General features: G+C 54.5%; 2 protein-coding genes across 4 annotated transcripts in view; both read left to right on the forward strand.

Moving 5' to 3' along the window:
- MED26 (mediator complex subunit 26) overlaps nucleotides 1–23,316 on the forward strand; it is a 55,148-nt gene extending 31,832 nt beyond the window's left edge. The window contains exons 1-3 of one of the 3 annotated variants that reach the window (XM_023229881.2): nucleotides 12,263–12,459; nucleotides 19,810–19,884; nucleotides 20,546–23,316. In XM_023229881.2, coding sequence (XP_023085649.1) covers nucleotides 19,819–19,884; nucleotides 20,546–22,201 — 1,722 coding nt within the window. In that variant the 5' untranslated portion in view covers nucleotides 12,263–12,459; nucleotides 19,810–19,818 and the 3' untranslated portion in view covers nucleotides 22,202–23,316. Of the gene's footprint in view, nucleotides 1–12,262; nucleotides 12,460–14,113; nucleotides 15,472–19,809; nucleotides 19,885–20,545 lie in introns of those variants that run through there. The other 2 variants (XM_023229882.2, XM_023229880.2) reach the window with 2 other exon arrangements.
- A 2,520-nt stretch (nucleotides 23,317–25,836) lies between these two features.
- SLC35E1 (solute carrier family 35 member E1) overlaps nucleotides 25,837–27,451 on the forward strand; it is a 21,645-nt gene continuing 20,030 nt past the window's right edge. Inside the window, exons 1-2 of the mRNA XM_023229827.2 lie at nucleotides 25,837–26,257; nucleotides 26,621–26,691. Coding sequence (XP_023085595.2) covers nucleotides 25,837–26,257; nucleotides 26,621–26,691 — 492 coding nt within the window. The remainder of the gene's footprint in view (nucleotides 26,258–26,620; nucleotides 26,692–27,451) is intronic.

Raw genomic sequence — 27,451 nt, forward strand, 5'->3', positions numbered from 1 at the left:
TGAGATGGAGTCTCACTCTGTCGCCCAGGCTGGAGTGCAGTGGCGTGATCTCAGCTCACTGCAGCCTGCGCCTCCTGGGTTCAAGCCATTCTCCTGTGTCACCTTCCCAAGTAGCTGGGGTTACAGATGTGCACCACCTTGCCTGGCTAATTTTTTTTTTATTTTTAGTAGACACGGGGTTTCACCATTTTGACCACGCTATTCTTGAATTCCTGACCTCAGGTGATCCACCTGCCTTGGCCTCCCAAAGTGCTGGGATTACAGGCGTGAGCCACTGCGCCTGGCCAAGGAGGTAATTTGAAAAGAGCCTTAAAGCCTGGGCACAATGGCTTGTGCCTGTGATCCCAGCACTTTGGGAGGACAAGTTGGGCAAATCACCTGAGGTCAGGAGTTCAAGGTCAGCCTGTCCAACATGGTGAAACCCTGTCTCTACTAAAAATACAAAAGCATTAGCCGGGCAAGGTGGTGCACACCTGTAATCCCAGCTGCTTGTGAGGCTGAGGTCGGAAGATGGCTCGAGCCCGGGATGCGGAGGTTGCAGTGAGCTGAGATCACATGCCACTGCACTCCATACTGGGTGACAGAGTAAGACCCTGTCTCAAAAACAAACAAACGAACAAAAAACCAGCCTTAGAAAGTGGCTGGCTCTGATGTGGTGGGAACAAAAGGTAACAAGCAGCCCACAGAGCGGGACATACCTCTGTGTGCTACTGGAACCAGGAGAGAGAGGGTAAACTCGGGACCGTGCTTGCGTGTTCCTCTTTTCATGTTTTCCGATGGCAAACTGCAAACAAGCTTAACCCGATGCTCACCCAGGCATGATTGTCTTGGTGTGTTGTTTCTGATGTCGAACCTTAAATGTTACTTGTTTAGGAAGTGCAGTCTGAAACAACAGTGGTAAGTTGACTTCTTGCCTCTAGAGGTGCTGCTGAAATAAACTAGGAAAGTGGGAATGTTGGAGAACGTGTCATTCTGAGATTTGGTGTATAACAGCAGCAGGTGAGCCCTGAGTGGGTCCTGCACTGCCTGTGAAGCGGGGGAAACTTAACTTGCTTTTGAGGCTGTTCTGAATTGAGATTGTTGTCAGCTGGCAGTGCTGGGCACAGGGACATGGGACTGACAGCTGAGGTTGTCATCTAGGCTACGGCTTCTGTACTTTACCTGTGTTCTAGAAGAACCCACAGCTCCTAGAGAAGGATCTAGGCCCTGCCACCATCTTGGCCATGTCTGGTAGACATGTTCGGGTTCGGGCTCAAGCTCAGTGTTCTCGTGAGCCTGGGGGCATTGTTACCCTTTGGCATCTGTCACCTTCTGACCATGTGGGCGCGGTCTATGAGATATAGGACTTTGTGATGGAGTGGTGGTCTTCTTGTGAGATTGGAGTATGAACTGCAGCAAGATGGCCCACTTCATTCTTAGCCATTTGTTTGCAACTTTGGGGCTGTGGCACAGTGTGCCGTGCAAGGGCCACAGGCTGGGAAGCAGCTAGGCTGTGGAACCCTGTCCAGGGCCTCACTTTGCCCAAGCCACCTGGAGGAGTTTTGGAAGACCTTACCCCAGGTCCTGTCACTCCTGTTCCTTTGTGAAGGGGGGAAGGGAGCAGTGTGGAAGAGGGGCTAGATCTGCTCTTGCCTCTTCCACTTCAACCCTGCATCCTGCCCAACATCCCAGGAACATCCCCACCCTGTGCCAGCATGTTCCTGAAGGAATGTAACCTGCTCCAGGTAGAGCAACAGTAGCATTGACACATGCCTGTCTGAGTTACAGCTGGGTGTGGCGGCGTGCAACCGAGTTCTCTGCATCTCTCCATGCAAGGAGGTGGCCCACGCGTGCGCTTGATGGCTGAGGCTGTGGTCAGCAGTTGTGGGCAGTATGGCTTCAGTGCCAGTCCTAGGAAATTATTTATGAATGTCCGTGCCAGATCCTCTCTCTTGCCTAACTGGCCTTCAGAGTCAGACTCGCCTGACTCTTCCATACCTGTGCAGAGGCAAGGGAAACGTAAGGAGGGCAGGATAACAGCTCTGACACCACATGGGGTTGCTTTCTAGGACCCTTGGCAGGGCACAGCAGATTGAGCTGCTTTCTCCCTCCCTTTTGTGATGGGGTCATTCACTGTAGCCAAGAGCTAAAAACAGTTGAAGCATGGCTGGGCACAGTGGCTTGCCTGTAATCTTAGCACTTGGGGAAGCTGAGGCGGGAGGATCACTTGAGCCCAGGAGGTCGAAGCTGCAGTGAGCCGCGATGGTGCCACTGCACTCCAATCTGGGCAAGACCCTGTCTCAAGAAAAACAAAAAGAAAACAGTTGAGGCAGTTGCCAGGAAAGTATTTGAACTCTCTTGAAGTAAAGTTTAACACCTGGGAATTGATTCCTAAGGAAAAAATGAGAGAAGGAAGCATGTTTGAAGATGTTCATTCCAATACTGGTTGCAGTAGGAGAACCTAGAAAGAAATGAACTGCCCAGCAATCAGAGAAGGTTAAGGGAATTATGATACATTAATAGAACATTTAGCTGTTAGACATGAGCTTGAAGATTATGTAGCAACAAGAAGTGTTAAATGAAAAAAGAATGCAGTATCTGTGATGCAGTTACATAATTGTTACTGGCACTGGACTAGGATGGGAAAGTCACCCAGGAAAGCATTGCTGTTGGGGGAGTGAAGGGTGTGAATTGGCTCTGCACTTTGTTCTGTGCAGAGCTTGGCCTCTGGGGTCAGACCTGAGCACTGGTCTCCATTCTTGGGTCTGCTGGACACTCTGAGCCTGAAGCCACCACAGGATGTCATCCCTTCCTGAGTCGCCAGGTGTCCATTTGTGCAATGACAATGCTCATCTCACCTCCTGAGGCTGCTGGGGTTCACGAGGGCACACATCTGACAACAGCCATGGCTCAGTAGATGCTGTCAGAGGAGAGGAAGACCACAGGGGCAGGGCGAGACCTCCAATATCGAGGGCAAGGAGCACGGGCACCATCAAGTCACCAGGTCCCTTCTTGCTTCCTTCAGTGTGCTCGGTCAGCACAGCATTAAGCCCAATGTGGTGAGACTGTCTAGACAGTCACAGAGCTGGAAAGAGGTGCGCGCGTGTTACAAGTTGGGTTTGAGGAGGGCTGGGGTCTACCATCTCAGGGCTTTGAAACTGGGGTCCAACGCAGAGGTGCCTACCGGAGGTGACTCCTGGACTGCAGGCTTTCCTACACGGGGGTACTGCCACTGCTCCTGGAGCGTGAATTCGCAGTGAGGGAGGAAGGATCTGGGGTTGGGGCCTGAGGATCCCCAAGTGGAGAAAGTTGAGACTGTAGAGGGGCCATCGGCAGGAGCAGAGTTCAGGAGAAAAGAGCAGCCCTGGGTTCGAGGAACTGCTCTGAGAGGTGAGGCTGAGGCAGGCTGATGTGTCCCTGGCTTTGGTGACAGGTTCCCTGGGCAGAGCTGTTTTGGTGTGGTGACAGGTAGGGTTCAGAGCCAGCACTTTTTAATGCTGCCGTAGGGTGTAGTAAAAACATGCATTCCTGCTCTTAATTGCACTGTTGGAGTTTCTGTGACTGTGGTTGACTGTCAGCACTTGTGTGGTGAAGATGAAGGTGAGGGAAACCAGAATTCTTTTTTTTAAGTTAAAAAAAAAAAAAGGTTTAAAATGTTGATGAGGTGCTGTTAGCAAATGAAGAAAGTTCTGGTTTTCTTCCCCCCTCTTCATCTTCACCATGGTGAAAAATGAACCTTCTCCATGTCCAGTGGTCTGCCACCTCTCCAGGCCACTTCAGTGCCTCTCCTAGAACCCAGCTCAGACCCCACCTTGCCTTGGACATGTCGTGACAGGGAGCACAAGTCTCGCTGCAGGGTGTCCTCTGGCATTTAGCCCAGACCAAATCATGGCCTCTCAGGTTGGTTTCGCTGCCCCTTCCGCACTTGTGAGATGTGCGTGGTTCAGGTCCACAGCAGCAAGTTCTGGTGAGATCTGCTCCACCCCACTTGGGGCTTGACTGGGGCCACTGCTGTGTGGCTGGGCTTTCCCCAGAGCCACCAGGGGCTGCCTAGCCCTTAGTGGAAAAGGAAGGAAGTGGTTGATTTGGCTCTCGGTGGCAAGTGGCCTCAGGAGCCCTGGTGGCCCTTGAGTGTGCCTTCACTGTAGCCAGCAGATAACACAGGCTTCTACCAGCAAGCTTCCACTCTCCCTGCCTTGCCACGCTGTGCCACCACTGTATGGATAATTCCATCACTGAGTTACCACAGTGGATTGTTATGTTTAATTTCCACATTGCTTTAATTCGTGGCTTTGCAAAAATCTCACGTGGCTTCCCTTCTCTTTCCTTATATAACCATTTGGAATAGCTTTAGGGTTGCCAAGAAGGTAAACTGGAGAAAATTTTTGTGGTCATATTAACTTCCAGGACCTCTGCATTGAAAACGAAGGCTCTCTCAAAACGTGTTGAGCCCTGCTGAGCAAACAAGTTTGCCTGAGAGAGTAGCAGAGCCAGTGCCACCACTGACCACAGCTTTGGAGGGACAGGAAAGGTGCCCTTCTGTCTAGCAGCATCTCTAGGACCCACTCAGAGATGGCACCCTTGGCCTGGACTTTGGAGCTTTGTGAGGACCACCGAGAGTCATTGTGTTCTCATGATCCTCTGGGATGGCCAGTGCAGGTGACAGCTGACAATGGGACGAAGCATATTTGCTCTCTAGGTGTTGACTTGCCACAGAGGGAGACCCCTGAGATGTTTGTGATATTGGAGTAAACATGGTGGCCAGCAGTTGTGAATGAGGGACTTCATCCTCCCATCATTTGCATTTATCAAGTACCTGCTACTTGCCAGGCACTGTTCTAGGCACTTAGGAGGCAACAGTGAACAAAACCAAGGTCCCTGCACCTGAGGAGCAGACCTGTAGGTGGAGGCTGGACCACAGGTGAGAAAGCGGGTGTGTTGCAGATAGTGAGGGCTAAAGAAAGTCTGAGCAGATGTGTGGGCAGGTGGGGGGAGGAGCTCTGTGAGCCAGATGACCAGGGGAGGAGCTCTCTTGTCCCTCCCCACCTCTCCCTTGCTGGAAAGGGCTTGCTTTCCAGACCTGGTGAATGGTGAGGTGGTGATTTAGCCCTGCCCTCTGCACAGTCTGGGACAGAGGGTGTCAATGAACTTCGGATAGGCACCTCGGCATCAGGTTGTTGGGTCTGTGAGATGTCATTGACGGCTGTAGGAGGATTTGTTCTTTTCTCCTTGCAGGCATGGGCTGGTGGCCCTCCTGGGGGCCAGGTGCTGGTGTTTGGATTGGTGGGCGTCAGTTGCCTGCATGGTCCACCTACAGAATTCGGCCAGTCCTCTGGGATGTTCGGCTGTGTGTTGGGGGAAGGGGGTGGTGTGCAACTTGTTATTTTTGTTGACTGGTGTTTTTAAAACAGAGGGTTGAGTGATGCCACCTTTGGGAAAGTTGCATTCCAGGGCAGTGGTTTGTAAGGCAGTTGATTGGAACCAAGACAGCCATCATCTGCCCTTAGAAAATGTCCACAGTGCAATAACTGGTCATCGGTCCAGCCCGCAGAAGCTACTCAAGTCCTTGTTGGAGCTGAAGTAGAATTATCTTAGAAACACCGGCTTTGGGGTTTAGAAGAAGGGAGGTGCCGTTTTGGCCAGGAACTCTGGGAGCCAAGTGGATGAAGGTGGGGACACTGGTTATGGAGCTAGTGACAGGCTCCACATGTCATGCCTAGGCGAGCAGGTGAGACCTGCTGCTGCTGAACTTGTATTTGGAAGGGACATGTGTGGCCTGATTTGCTAACATCCTCTGGGAGCTCCCCAGCCTCTGCCAGGTACCATTGTCTCTGACAATGGGCATTGCTGGTTGGTGGCAGTACGTCCCCCACCAGCTTGGATATTTCCTGTCCTTTCATCCTGTTGTGATTTGTCTGGACGCTGTCACACCATTGTTAGGAGGGGCCTTCTCTGAGATTGGCATAGGACAGGACAGGGCCCCACAGCTGTGTCTGGTGGGCTCTGTGGGATCGTGGTGTGGACTCTGCAGTTCCCTCCTGCAGACGGAACTTGGGCACATCACACCGCCTTGGGGTTTACAGTTGTCAGAGGGACTGGATGATGTCACACCTGGTTGAGGCTCTGTAAAGCAAGGTGCAGGTGGTGCCAGGAGTGTTACCAGGGAACCTCTGATTGGCTGGCCACAGAAGTAGGGGTCAGGGCTGCAGCTGGGCACAAGCTTGGCAGCTGGTGCCAAGCAGAGCCTTGGTACCTCTACCCATCATCCCTGTGGGACTGGGCCCCCTTGAGGGCTTGTTGGGATGCAGCTTCTGATGCAGGAGGTCGGGGGAAGGTGGGGATTGTGCGTTTCGAAGCAGCTCCCCGGTGATGCCGGTGCTATTGACCCCTAGGCCACACTTGAATAGGAAGGATCTAGATCAGCTGTCTAGGGGGAAAAGTCAGGATTTCAGACAGATTCCTCACTGTAGGAGCTTAATTCCCATAGGAGAAAACCATGCTGAGTTAGGAGGGAAAAGAATCTGTCAGACGCAGCGTGGCTGCTTTCAGGTCAGGAGGATGGATCCGGCATCATGCTTGCACCGTGTTTTCGGGAGAGCAGACTGTTGTTTGCCCAAGACTTTGCAGATGTCTGCAGTCGCTGGCCTTTTCTCGAGTGTAGGAAGTTGGTTCCTTCACCTGAGTCTCCAGTATGACCAAACCCTACAGGTAGGCATACAAGGGTGTTTGTGTGTAAATTCAGCCTTAGGAAGTGGCTTGGTGGCTGTTTGGCATTTTATTTCACAGCTCATAGGACACTGTGACCCAGCTTCAGCTACAGCTTTTTTCCAAAGCTACAATTAGGATGCCTAATCCATGCAGTGCACAAGTGTTTGTGGGGGCATGCAGAGTGTCCCAGAAGGAAAAAGCAGGTGCCTACTGATGCCTGCAGGAGTCTGGTCTGAGATGGGGAGTACCTTGTGTGCATTCTCAAGTGTATCTTTCAGTCCTTACAGTCCCTCTGAGATCCTAGGCATGATAGTCATTCTCCTTCTACTGAGGAGAGAAGGAGCCTCCCCAAAGGGCCCACCCTCCATCCCCGGGGAGGACAAATCCAGGTGGCGTCTGGTTCCCCTCTCTCTAACAAAGAAGCAGTCCTTCTCTCTGCCTGCCATCCCTCCTGCTTTTTTAGAACCTGTTGCATCTGTCTGCCTCCATGGGTTTTTTTTTTTTTTTAATAGCTTTATTTATTTATTTATTTATTTACTTTTTTATTTTGAGAAAGTCTTGCTCTGTGGCCCAGGCTGGAGTGCAGTGGTGCAATCTCAGCTCACTGCAACCTCCACCTCCCGGGTTCAAGTGATTCTCAGGCCTTAGCCTCCCAAGTAGCTGGGATTACAGGCACCCGCCACCACGCCTGGCTAATTTTTTTGTATTTTTAGTAGAGACAGGGTTTCACCATGTTGCCCAAGCTGGTCTCAAATTCCTGGCCTCAGGTGATCCACCCGCCTCTGCCTCCCAAAGTGCTGGGATTACAGGCATGAGCTGCTGTGCCTGACGTTAATAGCTTTATTGAGGTATAATTGACATACAATAAACTGCGTATATCAGAAGTATACAATTTGATAAATTTCAACTTGTAAGTACATCAGTAACACCACCACCACAATGAGGGTAGCAAAGAAAGGAAGTCGAATTAAAGCAGGGGAGGCAGATAACATTTGAAAATCTGTGTAATTAACCATGTTACAAGGCAAGAAAAGCCTTATAATCATCCCAGTACATGCAGGAAAAGCATTTGACAAAATCGGACATCCATTCCTGATAAAACCTCTCAGCAAACTAGGAGTAGAAGAGGAATTTCTTCACTGTCCTTTTCCACTGTGTAGATATGCAGATTTGCCTCATCCTAAAGTCTCCTGCATCACAGTGGAGCAGGGAGGCAGGTGTGTGCTGGCTGCATGGGGTAGCAGGTTAGGTTAGTAATTAATCTGTGGCCAGCTGGCACCCTGGCTTCTTGGATGGGAAAGTGGCTTAATACCTGTTGGGGGTGGGGGTGGGGTATCCGTAGTCTCAGGGGAGACCATGGTATGGCAAGACCCCAGTGCCCTGCAGGGTGCTGGCACCATGCCCAGGCAGTGGGTGCTGCCTGTCTGCCTCTTTCCAGTAGCGAGACTCATCAACTGAGTACTCCTGCTGGGGAAGCTTCAGAGTGCCCTTGTCCTCCCCAGCCCCATCCAGGGCAGGAGAGTGCAGACACGCTTCTCAGTGAGCAGTGAAGCACAGTGCACATTGCATCACTGTGTGTTGTAGAGGTGGCCGGGGGTCATGTTGAAGCTGTTTTCAGACCTTGTTCTGTGGGGCTCTCAGAGGGTCTGGGCTGTGGGGAGCGAGGGGCTGCTTTGCCAATACCTCCCCCTCTTCCACAACCCTGACAGCTTCGCCATCTGTTTCTGTAGGATGAGGTGGCCTCTAAGATCATGGAATTCACACACAGTAGGTTATTTTTAACAACCTTTACAAATATAGTCTAGAAAATATACATGTAGAAAAGTGTACAAGTCCCAAGTTTTACAGTTGAATGAACATTTATGAACGCATTTGAGAACCCCAGTCCACCCAGGTCAAGGAACAGAGCCTTTCCCCTGAAGCCATCCTCAACGTCCTCTCCTACTCACTTTCTGCCTGCCACTACCCTGACTGCTCTCACCATCCAGAAGTCTTGCCTGCTTTTGACCTTTTAATCCAGGACAAAAAAAAATGTTTTTTTGTGTGTTTGGCTCTTTGACTCGACATTGTTTTGAGATTTGTCTTTGAGGTTATGTGTAGCAGCAGTTTGTTCATCCGACATTGAACGGACAGACCGTGATTTATTTATTTGGCGTTCTGTTGGTGGCCGCGTGGGCTGTTTTCAGTTGGGGCTGTTCTGAATGCAGCTGCTCTGAGTGCATTTCTGTTGATGCTGCCTGGAGTGGAATTGCTGGATCATAGCGTGAGTGTCCATCCTTAAATGGTGGTTAACATGGGATCCACAGAGTCACCAGCCTGTTCCATGGATTTCAGTGTCCTTGGTTCTCTCCATCATGGCCCTTGTTGCAGGAGTACCCACTGAGAAGGCCCCAGTGTCCACTCCTGTCCCTCCAGCTCCACATAGAGCCCAGGAGCTGTGGAGGAAGGGGTGGCCCTGGACCTCAGCCAAGTGTACTCCTCCCCTGGGGTTTCCTGGCAGCCTGGGTGAGGGCCTCAGTGGCATTTTATCTGTTGCTTCTGTTCTTGACCTTGGCTGTCTCTGTGTGTTCCTCTGGGTCAGTACGCAGGGATCCTAACGCCCCCTCCCAGCATCCAGCGGGCCTGGAGTTTGGTGGAGCACCTGTGTGCAGTCGGTGCTCAGAGAGCATTTGATGACTTGTCTCAGGGAATTCTAGAATGTCATTAGTTCTCAGGATCTTACAGCAGCCCAATGGGACAGACAGGCAAGGGGCTGCTCTCCTTCGGCTTCCTCTCTCAATGGGCCTCTGAGGCTGCCTCCAGGTGCCGTGCTGGGCACTGCCCTGCCTGAACAGATCTTACAGACCACAGAGCAACCCAGCAGAAAGTGCAGTATGCCGGCCCACGTGGCCTGGCCCCTTGGGGCGTGGTCTCCAGCACACCATTCATGATCTACATATACCATCTTGTGGTTTTCTCATGCTCTCCGAGGAGGAACTGGGCTCCACTCAGTGATGGGTCTTGCGTCAGCGCTGGATGCCAGGTGCAGTCCTCTGCTACAGCTAAGCATGGTTCCACCGTCAGGTCCTTGTCTGCCCAGCCTCAGCTAGGTTCTTCCAGGCGGCGGCACAGGGTGTGCTGTTGTGTGCATCTCTGCGCTTGGCAGTCTCTTGAAGGTTGTTCCCTGTTGATTCCTGAAAAGCTGGCTCGTTCTTATTTGGGCTCTGTCTTTGGCAGAACATATATGGGCCGAGCACTGTGTGTGTGTTTCCCCCGAGGATGTTGGGTCATTTCCAGTCTTCTGCAGCTGGCATTCTTATCGGCTGCTCCTGGAAGAGAGAGGCTGGGAGGGAGAAGCCCCCACCCGGCGTGCTATCACCAGGGCTCTGCTTGGCTTCCCACTGCTCCACTTCTATCCGCGTAGCAACGAATCAATTTACAGATGAGCTTTGAGAGCTCTTGTGCCTTCACAAAGGGCCAAGTGGCAGTAAGAATTGTAAGTTCTGCAGACCTGAAGCAGAGGTCAGGAGAGTCTAGGTTGGTAGTTTGGTTGGGAAGAGCTGCTAAAACAGAAAGTGGGAGGGAAGGATGCTGTGGGGGCAGTGGCTGTGGAGAGCAGCACTGCCTGCCTCCTGGCTTCATCTGCAGGTTTCTCTCGCTGCAGAGGTCAGGCATGCCTACTGATGGAGTTCCCACTTCTGCCCCAAGTCCTGGGCTTCCTCTTTCTGAGTCGCTCTTGGGATTCAGTCAGGGCTCCACGTGCTGCCTGTGCTCAGGTAGCATTTCCCGTCCCCTGGGCCAAGTTGTAGAGTTGTAGCGTGCAGTTGCATACTCGAGCAAGCATTACAGGAGCTTTGGCTGCAGGACAGGGAGGGCCACGTGGACATGACAGACCACTCACGTGGCCGGCTGCTCCCAGGAGTAGCAGGAGGGCCCCAGCAGGAAGTGTTTTTCAAGTGGTGAACTTGGTGGCTGTGGCTGAGACATGCACCCTCCCATCATTGCTCCTCCCAGTGTCATTCTTCCTCCCAGTGTCATTCTTCTTCTGAGAAGCTGTGAACTTGAGGCTTTGCCCCTGGGGTTTGAGGCTCCCGTGAGGTCCTCTCAGAGGAAGGTGCCTTCACCAGGCAGAGCCTGGTGGACCTGCACCAGCCCCAAGAGACTGAGTGGAGAGTGCAGGGTGACGACTGCCCGAGGGTGAGCACAGCAGCACCCCTCGGGGAATACAGGTGCCGCCTCTTGCACTGACTTGCACTAGAGGCAGTTTGGCTCCCAGCTGCCTGGGAACACGTGCAGAGTTTGTCAGAAGCAGGAAGACTTGGTGTGGCGGGAACCAAATCACAGACCCACACTCTCCCAGCAAAGCCCTGTTTGATTCACCCGTGTGTCCTCAGCAGACACGACTGTGTGTTGGGGGTTGGGGGGTGGGCGAGGTGACTCAGCCGCGGACGGCATTAGAATGCTTAGCACATTGAAGGCAGACTGTCTGCTTCTGGGTGCCATCTGTGGCGTGTTTGGGTTTGGAAGGACAGCTTGCTTGCTGATGAACACTTCCACAGTTTTTTGAGCTAAGTAGTTTTTGTAAATTACTGTCTAGACCATTCTGCATTAAAAAAAAAAAAAAAAACCCGACAACTTCCCCATTGTTGGTTTTAAAAGTGAACCATTTTTTACAGGTGCTTTGCCACTGAGGCCTCAGCAGGGGCTGTTTTGAGCCCGAGAAGCAGGTTATGTGGGCTATGGGGCACGAGTGCGGGCCCACAGGCTGCCAGGGCAGTGCTGCCCACTGTCCAGGGTGGTCAGGAAGGCTGGCCAGACACTGAGGTGGGGGAGTACAGAACTGCTGCAGTCCGTGCTCCATGTGCACTGTTCCCGGGGCCAGCCCGGTGGGGAGCGGGCTCCAGTGCTATCTGAAGTCCTGCTATGGTGGCCCTTGCGTGCATGGGTCACCCTGGCCCTGCCTCTCAGGCATCCTGGGGACAAGGCAGATACAACATGGATGCTGTGGAGGTGGCCCTGTGTGGGTTCAAGGAATTGTTTGTAACATGTGCATTTCACTGCAGGGGCACACCAGGAGAGTCTTTGCAGAGTGCCGATATCACCACAGGCTGGTGGCACCTGGTAACCTTCACCCCACCCACTCAAAACACCAGATGGGCCCTGTGTGTTTCGTAGCCATGTCAGGCTAGTGGAAGGCCAGGCCTCACCGTCTTCTAGCTGTGTGGTCTACCTGGGACCTCTGTTACCTTCCTGGCCCTCAGTTGCCTTATCTGTAGAACATGCTCATGAGGATGAAGTGAAAGAACTTGGCCCAAGGGCAACCCACCAGTGATGCTCCTGTGCGAGTTGTGCGCCCAGGCTCGGACCCTTGGTTCTATTGGTTGGTCAGACCTTGTTCAGCACAGGGTTTCCCCTTTGCCACCACAGCTGCACTCCCAAGAGGCTGGGGATCTCAGGCGGGGTGGGAACAGTTCAGATGTGGAGAAAATGGAGAGGCGAGGCAAGGGGCTGCTGGGACTCAAAACTCAGTCTCAGTTCCTTGTTTCAGACCAGGGCTGGAAATCCCCAGCAGTAATTACTCAAGGCCTGGGGGTTTTACCTACGCACCCCTGTAATAAAGCGAGGAAGAGGCTGGTCAGTAGCGGGTCCACTCCACTGAGCAGGCCCCAGCTTTGCACTCAGACCCAGTGATCCTCTTCACAGAAGAAAAACTCGGACGCATGCCGCAGCCCAATTAAAATATTTGCCAACAGGAGTTTGGTTTGAAAGGTGATTCCACGCGCCCTGTCGTAGGTAGGTTTTCAGAAGAGTCTAGTCTTCTGGACTCCGGAGAGGTCAGAGGTGTCACTGGGTTTCACAGGGCCACAGAGGAGTGCTGCTGGCTGGCCTTTGGGGGAAACTATGGAAAGAAAGTTCTGAGTGGCCATGTCCTATGTATGACTCAGCTGTGCCCAGAGCCATAGGATGTGGATCACAGTTGGGAGGGAGGCAGTGCTGACTGGGGCTGGGCAGGGCATGGAGTGACGGCTGTCCCTTCCCTGGGTTACTGTTGGCTCATTGTTATGTTTCTCCCCTTCTGGGAGAGAGTGACCTAGCCCCCGCCCCTTCTTGCCAACTCCTCCCTCCTGGTCTGGGCCACTTGAGGATCTGTCTTCTCTGTGGTGGTGGCTGTCCTGGGCTCCTTCCTGGTGCAGGTCAGGCCTCTCCCTGCAGCAAGGAACTGTCGACCTAGCGCGTACCCCTGGTTTGGGCTCTCTGTGGCTTCCTTTAGAAGAGAGGCATGAGGATACCTGAGAGTCGGACCGGGGTGGACAGCTGGCATGGGCACTCAGAGCTCCCCTCTCCAGCCCCAGGGGTGCCTGCTGTTTCTGCACCAGGTCTGTTAAGCAGCAGCCCAGTACTAGGGTAGGGGAGCTTGGTGAGGGTCTCCTCAGGTCTCACCAGATAGATGGTGTTGTGCAGTTCGAATCGGTTAGGAGGCTTGAGACTTGAGACAGGCTCACATGGAGGGAGGTGGCATCCTACCCAGCCCTTGGCCCTTTTTCTGCCTCACTCAGGGGCTAGACAGTGGACAGTGAAGCCACTATGAGGAGGTGGAAACAGCTATTTGCTCACTTCCCCTTTAGATGGCTGCCAGTCCTTCTAGATCGGTGAAGTCTCCCCAACAAATGCTAGGAAATAGATGTATTTTCTCATCTTTATTTGTGACAAATTTCAAGCATAAAAGTAGAGAAAGGTAACCATCCTGCTTCAGTAGATAGCTGCTTACAGCCATGTGACTTTGTTTTACCTGTCCCCCTCCTGTCACTCACCCTACGGGATGATTCTGTAGCAAATTCCAGATTGTATTATTTCTTCAGGAACATGTCACTGAAAGACGAGGCTGCACGGTGGGTCTTTAATAGCTCACATGGAGCGTGGTGTGCTGCGAAGTCACACACAGGGTTCCCCACTGCTCCCAGGGTGTGGGAGAATGAGGTGTCTCACGCAGCTCCAGGCGTCTGACCCAGGCTGCTTCTGAGGGGTGCCAGCCCCTCCCTCAGGCTGTCTCTGTGCGTGTCCAGCCCCGCCTCCTTCCTCACATTTCCTGTGAGCTGAACAGCACATGTCACCAGTTAGGCTGGCTGGAATTGTGGCTTAGCACAGGCTGTGGGGCTCTCCAGGGACAAAGGTGCCAGCCTTTCTGGAAGCCTTTCTTTTTTTTTTGTTTTGGGTTTTTGGGTGTTTTGTTTCGTTTTTTCGTTTGTTTGTTTTTTGAGACGGAGTCTTGCTCTGTCGCCCAGGCTGGAGTGCAGTGGCGCGATCTCGGTTCACTGCAACCTCTGCCTCCCGGGTTTGAGCGATTTTCCTGCCTCAGCCTCCTGAGTAGCTGGGACTACAGGTATACATCACCACGCCCGTGGAAGCCTTTCTAAGTTCTCATATAGAAGGATGACCACAAAAGAGCCCTGGGACAGCCAGACCTCCTGTGGTCTTGGGTGAGAAGTTGTCCCCTCCATGCCCCCATGCGTGTGTTCCTGGGGCATCCCTGAGGTGTGGGGCACCTGTGTGCTGAGGGCTGTGCTGGTGGTCCCCGGTTCACTCTCTGCCTGGATGCAAACCATTCTTCCTCGGTATCTATGCTAGCTGTGATGCCTGTGGCCTGAGACCAGGCCTCCCCACTTGGTTTCTCTGAGATTCCAGAAGGATGAGTTAACATTCACATTCCTATTGGCCTATGTGTACCTGATCATGCCTCATGGATTTCCATTCTAAGACCTGAAAATGTTCGGTGTGACAGTGGAGTCAGTTCCATCAACATTCATGTCCCCAGTGGCTGGGCTGGACCTACATGTATACCTGTGCCACACCTGGTCCCACCTGCTAACTTCCTGCCCTGCCTGCCTTTGGAGCAGGCACCTCAGGGAGGTCCCACCTGCTTCCAGAGTGCTCCCTGCTGCATTTACCCGTGCCCTTCTCCTAGTAGCTGCATGGAGGTTCTGCTGTCAACACCCCCCACCCCCACTCAACACCCTCGCCCTTCACAGGCACTTCCCGCAGCAATGAAGAGGCCAAACTGAAGCAAGTGAAGTGGGCAGGGGCAGCCGTGTTGGTAGAAAGGGGAGGCAACGCCTGTCTTCGCTGGTGGTTAAGGAAGGTCAGACCCATCTACATCTATTGAGGGGTCCCTAGTGGAGAAGTGAGAGGCTGCACTTCCTGATGGGATTCCTGCCGCTTTGGGAAAGCCACTTGGCAGGTGTTTTGAGAGGTTTTTTTTCGACTGGGAACAAATCCCAGGGGAGAATCCAAAGGATGAGGGGGCCTCAGATGTGCCAGGCTATTCCTGACAGCAAGAGGCTGCAATTGGCCATCGGGCCACGTGGCCCTGGCAAGCCCAAAGAGCTGCCCTAAAGCCATCCTTTGAGGCTGTCTTCTGGAGTGGCTCCCCATGTGGAGTCAAAACTGTGTCTGTGCTGAGATTAGGATCTAGTGTACTTCCCCAGATAGACGGACAGGTGCCAAGGGCATCCCAGAAACGGGGCAAGGGCAGGTGGTCTGTGGGGGCAGTGGCGAAGGGGGATAGAAGACAGCTTGTGAAGGAGCCGCCTGGGGTCTTTTTGGTCTGTTTTTCCTCCCGATGTCCTTACCTCTGGCCCCTCCCCTGCCGTAAGGCTTTGGTGCTGTCTGGCCAGCTCCCTGCCCAGCTCCCTGCCCATTCTTCTCCAGCTCTTTTCTGCTTTTCAGCATGGAGGTCAGTCTCCAGCCCAGATGGACACAGCTCATTCTGCCACATCCTTTTTTGACCTCCCTGGGAGGCCACCTTAGGTGCGTGCTGCCCTCACCCTGTGGCCTGCCCCCCTGCTCTGAGGGTTCATGCTGGACTTCTCAGGCCTGGAGTCAGAGCGGGAGCCTCCCCTCAGCGACATACAAGTCCTAGCGCCTCTGCCACCCACAGGGCCACCTCCGTGAGAGTGGGAGACCTGCCACTCCTGGGTGGGGAGTGAGTTGCTTGTTAAGGCAGGGTCCCCAGGGCCAGGGTCAGAAGCCAGCTCATGTTTTGCTCCTGTGGGACCAACACCAATTGGGTGCTAAGTGTTCCTTGGGACAGACCGTGGCCATCTATAAAGAGGATTGGAGCATTCTGGCTCAATGTGCCTGGGCTCGGGGGCAAGAGGTCCGGGCCAGTCCCTCTGCAGGGATTCCTAGCTGCATTGCTCAGTGTCTGCCTCCTGGGCCTGGGAGGCCTATGTCTGGAATGCTCAGGTGGCGTTCCCCACACAGTGCTCAGGCTGCTTGACATCAAGGCCCCAGAGGTCGCAGGGCAGGACAGTCTCACCTTGCCCCCATCCTTAGCTCTGCTGACATCACTGAGTGCCTTCTGCTGGCTCCAGGGAGTGGCCGCATTGGGCACTCACCCTCTCTCTGTGTCTTATACAACATACATTTATCATCTCAGGCTCTAGGGCTCAGAAGTCAGGTCCAGTCTCACTGGGCTGGGATCCAGGCAGCAGCGGGCTGCGCTCCTCTCTGGAGGATCCGTTTTCTGCCCCGCCAGGTGTTGGCAGAGTTCATCTGTTTACGGCGTAGGATTGTAGGTTTCTAGCACCTTACAGGTACAGCAGACAGGCTCCTCTACTCCTCTGGTGAGCGGCTCACACTCTGGGGACAGAAAGGGGACTGCCAAGGATGTAGCATTTCCCTTGGGGCTCCTAGAGGCTCAAGGCCTCTCTGCACACACTTAAGCCGTGGTTCATGAGGCAGGGGAGGGGCCAGGGGTGAGGATATCCAGTCACAGGGCCCTCAGACCTTCGCCTGGTGTCCCCAGCTCCCACACAGCTTCCAGGAGACTCTTGGGGCTGGCTGTTGGTTCAGCAGTGATTTCTGGGGCACCAGCTCAGTGCCAGACCCTGGGGTTGCCCAGGTGTTCTGTCTCCTCCCTCCTTTCTGGCAGCAGGATGGTGTCTGCCCAAGGACAAGGACACTTTGTGCCACCAGGCTAGCTGGGCCTGGGCAGTGTTTTGCTCTGCAAAGACTGCTGCTTCAGGAGTATGTGGGGAACCAAGGCTCCAAATATACCAGGGTGAGGTTAGCAGGATGGAGGTGAAGCCATGTGGCAAGCCCAGGGACTGAGTCGGTGCTGGAGTGCCTAGGCCAGGGAGTGGTTGGCCTTGCTGTCTGTCTGGGACTGGCCTCCTAACGGCGCAGTCCTCCCTAGCACTGATCCCTGCCCATTGCATGAGGAGTGCGGACACGACTGCATCTCCTCTCACATCACCCACCCACCCCCACCATGATGCAGCTCGAAGCAGGGTTTTCAGGGTTATTTGGAGCCCTGAATGAGAACATTGCAAGGCAAGGCCGTTGTTGCCAAGGAGCAAATGGGCCCATTGGCAGAGGGGCAGCTTTGTGGGAGCTCTGCGGGGACTGCTGTCGTGGCTCTGTGGTCACTCTGCAACTTTCCACCCAGAGGAGACAACACAGGGGAAGGAAGGGAGGGGCAGTGGCTGCCTTGCCCTGGAAGTGGGGCAGAAGAGTAGAAAAGCCAGAATCCATGAGGCCGGCAGAATTAACAGCCCTCAAGGACGTCCACATTCTAGTCCTGGAGCCCAGGCACGTGGTACTGTACATGACAGATGTGACTAAGGGAACAGCCTGGAGATGGGGGGATGATCCAAGATCATCTGAGCAGGCCCTGCCTAGTCAGGGAGTCCTTACAGATGGCACCTATCCTGGCTGGGTCAGAGAGACGCTGGGCGAGAAGTCGGCCTGTAGCAGGCATAAGGGGGAGGGGCTGTGAGCTGGATGCAGTGCCCTCCAGAAGCTGGGAATGGCTTCAGATGACAACCAGCAAGAAAATGGGCCTCATTCCTGCAGTGTAAAGAGCTGAACTCTGGGCCGGACGCGGTGGCTCACGCCTGTAATCCCAGCACTTTGGGAGGCCAAGGAGGGCGGATCACCTGAGGTCAGGAGTTCCAGACCAGCCTTCAACATGGTGAAACCCCCATCCCTACTAAAAAAACACAAAAATTAGCTGGGCGTGGTGGCGGGCGCCTGTAATCCCAGCTACTCGGGAGGCTGAGGCAGGAGAATCGCTTGAACCCAGGAGGTGGAGGTTGCAGTGAGCTGAGATCATGCCATTGCACTCCAGCCTGGGTGACAAGAGGAAAACTTCGTCTCAAAAAAATAGATAAATAAGAGCTGAACTCTGCTAACACCTGAAGGAGCAGGAAATGGATCCTCCAGAGAGGATCCTAGCCCAGTGAGACCAAGACCTGACTTCTGAGCCCTAGAGCCTGAGATGATAAATGTGTGCTGTGTAAGATGCTGAGTTTACAATCGTGTTATGGAAACTCACGCCATGCAGTCTTGGCAAGGATGTGGCCTGGTGGGAATGGAATGGAGCAGCCTCCCTGGGGGCGAGGTGACCACCCTGCATGGATGTGAAGCCCCGGCTCCTCTGCGGCTGTCTGTGCACTACCCCAGAGTCAAGACTGTCACTGCCGTCAGTTGCAGCCTTGTTTTGTAATGGCGAACGGAAAGTGCCTAAGTGTCCCACAGCGTTCAAGTCGGGCCTTCCCCACTCTGGAAGGGATGGTGAGCCAAATGAGGGGCTCTGTTTGAGGCTGGACATTGCTGATGTTAAGTCAGAAAAGGGAAGAACCACGGTCAGTTTGGTTTTGAAATATGTGACAAGTGTAGATGTATACACCTGTACACACAAGGGATATTTTTGGAAAAAATGCAAGGTAATGCTACAGTGGCTGGGTCAGAGATGCCCATTTCCTTGTGTGCCCTTTTATGCTGTTTTAATTTGTATCATGTGCCCGCGTAACTCCTTTATCATGTTGGGGTAGGGGTAGGGGGGAGTTGTGTAATCTACTCACTGTGGTTTCCTCAGGGCCCCTGGGTTCCCGCCTGCCAACCAGCCCACCAGAAACCTGTAGCTGCTAGAGGTGGCAGTTGAGCAGTAGGAATTCTTATTGTAACAATTAAAGGAGTTAGTAATGTGTGGGAAGTGCTTAGAACAAGGTGTGGCTCCTAGCAAGATCCTAAAAGGGAGGGATTACTTGGTCATGGGATGTGTTCATGTTTCACTCTATCAGACAGAGTCCAGCAGTCCCCAAAGTTGGCTGTACCCCAAGAAGTACCTAGTATTGTCAGTGGGGTGCGTGTATCATGTATCCATTTGTGGGTTCAGTTTGAGTTTTCCTAATTTATTGATAAAGTTGAGAAGCTGAGCATTAGTGCTGACATTTCATTGCACAGTGCCTGTTCCTGTCTTGTAGCCACTGTGCGCTGGGCTCCTGGTCAGCTGTACTGCTGCACAGGCATTCTCTGTCTGTTCCAGATACAGCTCCTTGGGGCTTGTGGCCTATGCCTTCTCCCACTTTGTGACTTTCTGCTCTCTTTATGGTGTCTTTGGATTCAAATTGACTGGCTTATTATGTATTGAATTTTTTTTTTTTTTTAACGGAGTCTCGCTCTGTCACCCAGGCTGGAGTGAGGTGGCGTGGTCTCAGCTCACTGCAACCTCTGCCTCCCGGGTTCAAGCGGTTCTCGTGCCTCAGCCTCCCGAGTAGCTGGGACTACAGGCGCATGCCAGCACACCCAGCTAATTTTTGTATTTTTAGTACAGATGGGGGTTTCACTATGTAGGCCAGGCTGGTCTCAAACTCCTGATCTCGTGATCTGCCCTCATTGGCCTCCCAAAGTGCTGGGATTACAGGCGTGAGCCACCGCGCCCAGCCTATGTATTGATCTTTTAAGCTTTGTGGATTTTATTCGATGAATATTTCAGTGTCTCCTCTCCCACTCCCATCAGATGGCAGAGTAGAGGTCATTTTAAGTATCAGGAGCAGCTCTTGTTTCACAAGCATCCTGGGTTTCAGCAGGTGGGTGGATATGTACCATGTACACTGGAGGGTTTGGAGCAGACCGCACACCACACACTGGAGGAGGTCAGACAGTGGGTGAGGATGAGCACTAGGTGCCAGGTTGGCCCGGGGAGCAGGTAGGAGACTACATGGAGTGGGGGCTTCAGTGCTGCCAGCTCCTCTTGTTCTGGGGTTGGGGAGAGACTGGAACAGACTGGGGTAGGGTGTCCCAGCCTCCCAGGGGAGAAGGGCAGGGACCTGACAAATGGCTTTTTCTTTATTTCCACAGATCCGGAACATGGTGGCGGTGCTGGAAGTCATCTCCAGCCTGGAGAAATACCCCATTACCAAAGAGGCACTTGAGGTGAGTATCCCAGACCCCAGCATTTGGGAGTGCAGAATGGGAGCCAGGGGATGGCACCAACCCAGGTCCTTCCCCAGCTTCTAGGAGCGTGTGTCTTTGCTTCAGAGGACCAAGAGAGGCGGTGTGCCCTCACAGCTTGTGCCCCGTGATCTTGCTCGCCCGTGGGCACTGCAGTGACCAAGTGGCATTAATCCCATCCTACATGCCCAGCACACTTCATGGGCACGTGGGGACATGGGGACATCAGGAGAGGTGTGCTTGGGGGAGGCTCTAGTGAGAGGCATTGTCCCCAACCCTCCACGTGAAGCAGACCCTCTGTGCTGCCACCTTGGCCATCGCACCCTCTCATCCAGAAAGCCTCCCTGGCAGTGTCCTTACAGTGGCCTTGACAGTCCACAGCCCCCTGGCACCAGGAACCTGCGGGACGGCACTGCTGAGAAGCCACCTGGGACCCTGAAGGTCTGGGGACTAGGTTTCAGAATTTGTATTGTCACAAAGGACCGGAAATCCCCAGAAGTTTTGTGCCAGGGAAGCTGGCAGTTTAGGGCTCAGTGGGAACCGGGTCATTTCATTGTCAGGGACACTTCCCACCATTTCTGGCTCAGCTCATGGGGAAGTCCCTGTCCCGAAAGTATGTCATCATCTCTCTTTCTGGTTGTAGGAAACACGACTTGGGAAGCTCATCAACGACGTCCGCAAGAAAACCAAGAACGAGGAGCTCGCCAAGCGGGCCAAGAAGCTGCTGCGGAGCTGGCAGAAGCTCATCGAGCCAGCGCACCAGCATGAGGCAGCACTGCGGGGGCTGGCGGGGGCCACTGGCTCTGCCAACGGGGGTGCACACAACTGCCGGCCGGAGGTGGGGGCGGCTGGCCCGCCCAGGAGCATCCATGACCTGAAGAGCCGCAATGACCTCCAGAGGCTGCCTGGGCAGCGGCTGGACAGGCTGGGCAGCCGCAAGCGCCGGGGTGACCAGCGTGACCTCGGCCACCCAGGGCCGCCACCTAAGGTCTCCAAAGCTAGCCACGACCCCCTGGTCCCCAACTCATCCCCCCTCCCCACCAATGGGATCAGTGGGAGTCCAGAGAGCTTCCCTGGCTCCCTGGATGGCAGTGGGCATGCAGGCCCAGAGGGCGGCCGCCTGGAGCGTGGCGAGAATGACAAGCACAGTGGCAAGATCCCCGTCAACGCTGTGCGGCCGCACACCAGCTCCCCGGGCCTGGGCAAGCCCCCTGGACCCTGCTTGCAGCCAAAGGCTTCGGTACTGCAGCAGTTGGACAGGGTGGATGAGACTCCGGGGCCTCCCCACCCCAAGGGGCCCCCTCGCTGCTCTTTCAGTCCCCGGAACTCACGGCATGAGGGCTCCTTTGCCCGACAGCAGAGCTTGTATGCACCCAAGGGCTCCGTGCCCAGCCCCTCACCGCGGCCCCAGGCGCTCGATGCCACACAGGTGCCGTCACCGCTTCCACTGGCACAGCCGTCCACACCCCCTGTACGGCGGCTTGAGCTGCTGCCCAGTGCGGAAAGCCCAGTGCGCTGGCTTGAGCAGCCGGAAAGCCACCAGCGGCTGGCGGGGCCGGGCTGCAAGGCAGGGCTGTCCCCAGCCGAGCCCCTCCTGTCCCGGGCGGGCTTCTCCCCAGACTCCTCCAAGGCGGACAGTGACGCTGCCTCCTCAGGGGGCTCGGACAGTAAAAAGAAGAAGAGGTACCGGCCTCGAGACTACACGGTTAACTTGGACGGGCAGGTGGCTGAGGCGGGCGTCAAGCCTGTCCGGTTAAAAGAGCGGAAGCTCACCTTTGACCCCATGACAAGACAGATCAAACCTCTGACCCAGAAAGAGCCAGTGCGGGCAGACAGCCCTGTGCACATGGAGCAGCAGTCCAGGACAGAGCTGGACAAGCAGGAGGCCAAGGCCAGCCTCCAGAGCCCCTTTGAACAGACGAACTGGAAGGAGCTGTCACGCAACGAGATCATCCAGTCCTACCTGAGCCGGCAGAGCAGCCTGCTCTCATCGTCGGGCGCGCAGACCCCGGGGGCTCACCACTTCATGTCTGAGTACCTGAAGCAGGAGGAGAGCACCCGGCAAGGGGCCAGGCAGCTGCACGTGCTGGTGCCTCAAAGCCCGCCCACAGACCTCCCCGGGCTGACCCGGGATATCACACAGGACGATCTCGACAGAATCCAGGCCAGCCAGTGGCCGGGGGTGAACGGGTGTCAGGACACACAGGGTAACTGGTATGACTGGACGCAGTGCATATCGCTTGATCCGCACGGCGATGACGGGCGCTTGAACATTCTGCCTTATGTCTGTTTGGACTGACCGGCCCGTCAGCCACGAAGTGCATTCCCATCTTGCAGAAGCCGGGCGGGCGGGCAGGCAGGTGGGCGGGTGGCCGGGGCCCAGCTGCCTCCTGCGCTGGGAACTCGGGGAGTCCAGCCCGGGCAGGAGGGAGGGGGCGGGAGTCACGCGGTCTCTCTGCGCTCTTCCCTCAAAACTCTCCTTTTGTGAAATGCTGCTACCAGTTTACTAACAAAATTGCGAAGGAAGGACCGCGTGGAAGGAAGGAGGGCAAAGTGAGTTCAGAACTCTATAGCAAACCAGCTATAAAAAGCGTTAGTCCCTCACCCCTGAAGAGGTGCGGACGCTTTCCAGCACCTGAAAGCTGGGACCTCAGTTGCAGGCAGGCACAGAAAACCTGTGGAGAGGTTACCTTTAACACAGCAACAGAAGCACGCATCTCATTTCTCTTGCATTTTCTGTTCTTTAATTTGGCCCTGAGTGTCTGTGAGACAGTGGGCCATGCTGCCTCTGTTTGCTCCCTACTCAGCCACTGTCAGGTCAGTGTTGTCCGTCATGTGCCAGAAGCTTCTCAGCTGTAGTGAGCCACTGGCATTGGGCAGGCGGGCCAGCTGGCCAGCCAGGGTGACCCACACTCCATGGGCAGCCACCTGTTTATATCTGGTTTCAGTTATAACCCCGTTTTTAAAGAAATGCTGCAAAAATTTAAGTTTTTTCATGTTTATTTTAACAACTTCTTCCATCAGACCACCAGACAAAAAAAAACCTTTCCTTTCTTCCTCCCTTTCTTTTTTCCCTTCCTGTATACATCTAGAAAACTTCACCTTTCTAGAGTCCTCCCAAAACAACACAAAAGTTACCGTGGGTGCTACTGGTTTTATGCTGTACTGTGGGGCGAGGGGGAAGACCTGTCTGTACGCTGGAAACACTCATAACCATTCCTTTAGATTCGTTTGCCTTATGGTTATTTGTCATAAACGCGATTTGCAAAAACAAGGAGCCTTAGTGAATGTACAGTACCTAGACTTCTGTGTTCTCAGGACGCAGAAGGGAGCAACTTTGCTATTTGGTCCAGTAAGTGGACACCTTGTGATATAAATGTGGAAATAAAAAAAAAAAAAAACCATTTGCACAAACCAGTCTGTGAATCTTTTCTCATTTGGACCTTCACAGCCAAATCAGCCCTTTCCTGGATTGTGGATTAGCCAGAAAGACCTAGACCCCAACAGCCGCAATGCAGGGAGACAGGACAGGACACTGTACCTTGAAGTCCACCTGCTAGCCTGCTGCTGCATTTGGGAGGACCTCCACATTTTATTCATTCAGGGCCACATTAAGGAACGTTATCTTGTCTCACCCAGACTTTACCTGGCCTAGAGAGCACCCCTCCGTAGGAGGCTCCATAGCACAGGTCTCAGTGACTACCCCACCTTAACAAAATACCAGAGGCTCAGAGCTGTGTGTGTGTGTGTGTGTGTGGCAGCCCACCCTGTGGCCCTGGCCCCCGGCTGCCTTACTGGCTGGTTGTTGCTGACTCCAAAAAAATAGTTCTCCCTTGACTATAAAGTGATCATCTTTTAGTTCCCCCTCTTCCCTGAAACTGTAGGCTAAGACTTTGGTTTTCTAGTTTTTCACTTTGGAATAGGTCATCTTATCCATATCTGCTTAATTTCACAAATGAAGCAACAGCTACACCTTAAGACATGCAATCTCACAGAGCAAACCAAGGGTTCCTTCTAGGCTGTAAGACTACAGTCAGTCCAGAGTCAGTTTCAGAGCCAGCAGGGATTCCTGGCAAAAGCTTGGTGCAGAATACACTCCCCTCCCCAACAAAAGGCCATGGGCGAAGTGGCTTTGAGGGCAGGATGAGGTTGAACCCAGGCCTGCCACCCACCAGCTGTGTGGCTCTGAGCTCATCTCTTCACTCCTGTGCACATGTCCCCATTTGGGGGGTGAAAATACCTACCCCAGAGTTGTGAGAACTAAAACACAGCATGTCAGTGGAAGTATCTGACACTCAGCTGTGCTGGAGGGTGCCTATAGTTACATTTTCCCAAGTTCACTGTGCCTATGTTTAACAGCTCTGCTGATATGTGGTGTCTCAAGGATGTGACTTTACTCTGATACAGGGCACAGATGGAGGATATTAGGGTGCAGAACTTGGCCTCCTACCAGCACCTCTAGAACTTTGGGACAGGCTGCAGCTCCCCCCTACCCCTGCCTGCAGGGACTACCATGCCTGTGTCCATGTATCCAGGAGGGCCTAGGGCACTAATGTTACCTGCCTTTGAGAATGCAAGGATAAGCAAAGATACCTTCCAACATTTGGCGGGCCAAGTTGGGTTGCTGCTTTCTACTTTTCTTTGGGACTGGGTCTCGCTCTGTCACCCAGGCTGGAGTGCAGTGGCGCCATCATAGCTCACTGCAGCCTTGACCTGGGCTCAAGCCGATCCTCCCACCTCAGCCTCCCTACTAGTGGGGACCACAGGCGTGCGCCACCATACCTGGCTAATTTTTGTATTTTTTGCAAAGACGAGGTTTTGCCATGTTGTCCAGGCTGATTTCCAACTCCGGAGCTCAAGCAATCCGCCCGCCTTGGCCTCCCAAAGTGCTGGGATTACAAGCTTGAGTCACCGCACCCAGCCGGTTGCTGCTTCTAATTTAACAAGTAGAAACACTGTAACGGAATTTTAACACCCTTTCCTTGAAAAAATTGGAGGTACACGATTTGAGGAACAGATTATAGTCCTTGAAATAGTATAAGATCATCTTACTGAAAACCTCGTCTTGTTTTCCTTCACTGGGGCCTTGGGCTGGTTCATCCCGGCTGGTGCTTGGACATCACCCGTCAGGGCCCGGCACCTCCCCCTTCTGCCGAGCCTTGGAGACAGGTGTCTAAGGACGCTGCCATGGCCACGGTCCCCAGAGTGGCCAGGAAGCCTAAGACAAGTCGCTTCCCCATTCTGGACTTCAGTCTGTGAAATGGGAATGGTGATACCTACCGCACGGCGTTCCTAGGATTCAGTGGGATGATACGACGGCCAGGCCCGAGAACTGCGCACGTCGCGGTGGTTTCCAGAACATGATTCCAGGGATCGAGTGCTCCGGGATAGTCCCACTGCCAGAGTTGGGCCATGCGCGTGCGCCCCAGTTTGCAGAGCAAGTTTAGCCCAAGAGCTTTTCACAACTGGTTTCTTTCCCCAAAAGGTCCTTTACCTTCGGTGTCAGCCGCCGCCAGCCATCAGGAATCTAGTTAGGGGGTGCCCATGTACCCCTGGTAGAGGCCCTGATATTTGGCCCACGCACAGACGCCGACGCTGCAAAGCCCTCCACGCTCCTGCTCGCCTGTTACGCTCGAGTTCTGGCTCCCGGTCACTGGGACCGCCCACGTCTCAGGTGGCATAGCTTGGATCCAGGTCCCCGTCCCCTTCTTCCGCTTCCGGCCTTGGCTCCGCCCTCGCCGGAAGCGCATCTACAGCGGACTGGGCCTGCACTCGAGACGTGTGGCTGGCGCGTCGGCCGGCGCGGGGGGATGACGCGCAGAGTCAGTGACCAATGGGAAACGGCTTAGGCCGGAGCGCCAGCCCCCGCCCAGCCCCGCCCCCGCCCGGCGTCGGGCCGTCGGACGGGCGGGAAGGGGCGGCCGCTGGGGCAGGATGGCGGCGGCTGCGGTGGGCGCGGGCCCTGGCGCGGGGGGCCCGGGCGCAGCAAGCAGCAGTAGCGGGGCGCGCGAGGGCGCGCGGGTGGCGGCGCTGTGCCTGCTGTGGTACGCGTTGAGCGCGGGCGGCAACGTGGTCAACAAGGTGATCCTGAGCGCCTTCCCGTTCCCGGTGACCGTGTCGCTGTGCCACATCCTAGCTCTGTGCGCTGGGCTCCCGCCGCTGCTGCGCGCCTGGCGCGTGCCCCCCGCGCCGCCCGTCTCGGGCCCCGGACCCAGTCCGCATCCGTCGTCCGGCCCGCTGCTGCCGCCGCGCTTCTACCCGCGCTACGTGCTGCCGCTCGCCTTCGGCAAGTACTTCGCGTCCGTGTCAGCGCACGTCAGCATCTGGAAGGTGCCCGTGTCTTATGCACACACCGGTAGGTTCCGCGCCCGGCCTAGGGGGCGGCGGCCGGGGCGCGCAGCTTGGGTCTTGGGCGCATGGAAAGGAGTGCGCCTCCCGGGGCGCGTCCCGCCGGACTGAGAAGTCAGCAGAGGGGCTACCAAGGGTTTTGGTAGGGGAGGGACACGCACAGGGTTCTTAGGGAGAAAAGGAGCTGAGAAGAGAACTGGGAGGTAAGCAAGACAGACCACAACTGCCGTGGTGGGAGGAAGCCCTACCGACAGAGAAGGGGTGAAGAGTTCTGAGGGGCTGCCAAGCCCTCCCATCCAGCCGTGGAGGTGGAACAGGTTGGGCCCTGGAACTCAGGCAGCCCCCTGAGTGCCCTTCCCTCTCTTTGCAGTCAAGGCCACCATGCCCATCTGGGTGGTCCTCCTGTCCCGGATCATTATGAAGGAGAAGCAGAGCACCAAGGTAACCCCGGGCAGGGACTCTGGGCAGGTGGGAGCTCCAGGGGGTTCCTCCCTGTTGCCAACTGGTGACGTGGTCAGGATCCTGGTCTGCAGGCTGCCTGGCTTCCTGTCGAATAGGGAAGTCAGTGTAGAGGCCTCCAGTGGCCTTTTACTACTCAAGTTCTAGAATCACGCTGTGAGCAATGGTGTATGGAGTATGTGTCCCTCTGTGATCTCTGCTGTGTGGTCTTAGGAACACTGTTGTCCCTTTCAGATACAATTTTCCTCCCATACCCTACCTGGGTTTGCTGGTAGGTAATGGGTTGGTCACATCTTGGCTGTACACCCCATGTGTGGCCTTTCCAGTGGGACTAGGGACGGATCAGAACGCTGTCGGATATGTTTACACTTTTTTTTTTCTTTTTTTTGAGACGGAGTTTTACTCTGTTGCCCATCCTGGAGTGTAGTGACACAATCTCAGCTCACTGCAACCTCCGCCTCCCGGGTTCAAGCAATTATCCTGCCTCAGCCACCTGAGTAGCTGGGACTACAGACATGCACCACCACACCTGGCTAATTTTTTTTTTTTTTGTATTTTTAATAGAGACAGGGTTTCACCATGTTGCCAGGCTGGTCTCAAACTCCTGACCTCAAGTGATCAGTCTGCCTCAGCCTCCCAAAGTGCTGGGATTACAGGTGTGAGCCACTGCACTTGGCTAGGTTTTCACTTCTTTTTTTTTTTTTTTTTTTGAGACGGAGTCTTGCTCTGTCCCCGGGGCTGG

This window comes from Piliocolobus tephrosceles, chromosome 21, assembly GCF_002776525.5.
Source record: "Piliocolobus tephrosceles isolate RC106 chromosome 21, ASM277652v3, whole genome shotgun sequence".
In the NCBI taxonomy this organism is placed as follows: Eukaryota; Metazoa; Chordata; class Mammalia; order Primates; family Cercopithecidae; genus Piliocolobus; species Piliocolobus tephrosceles.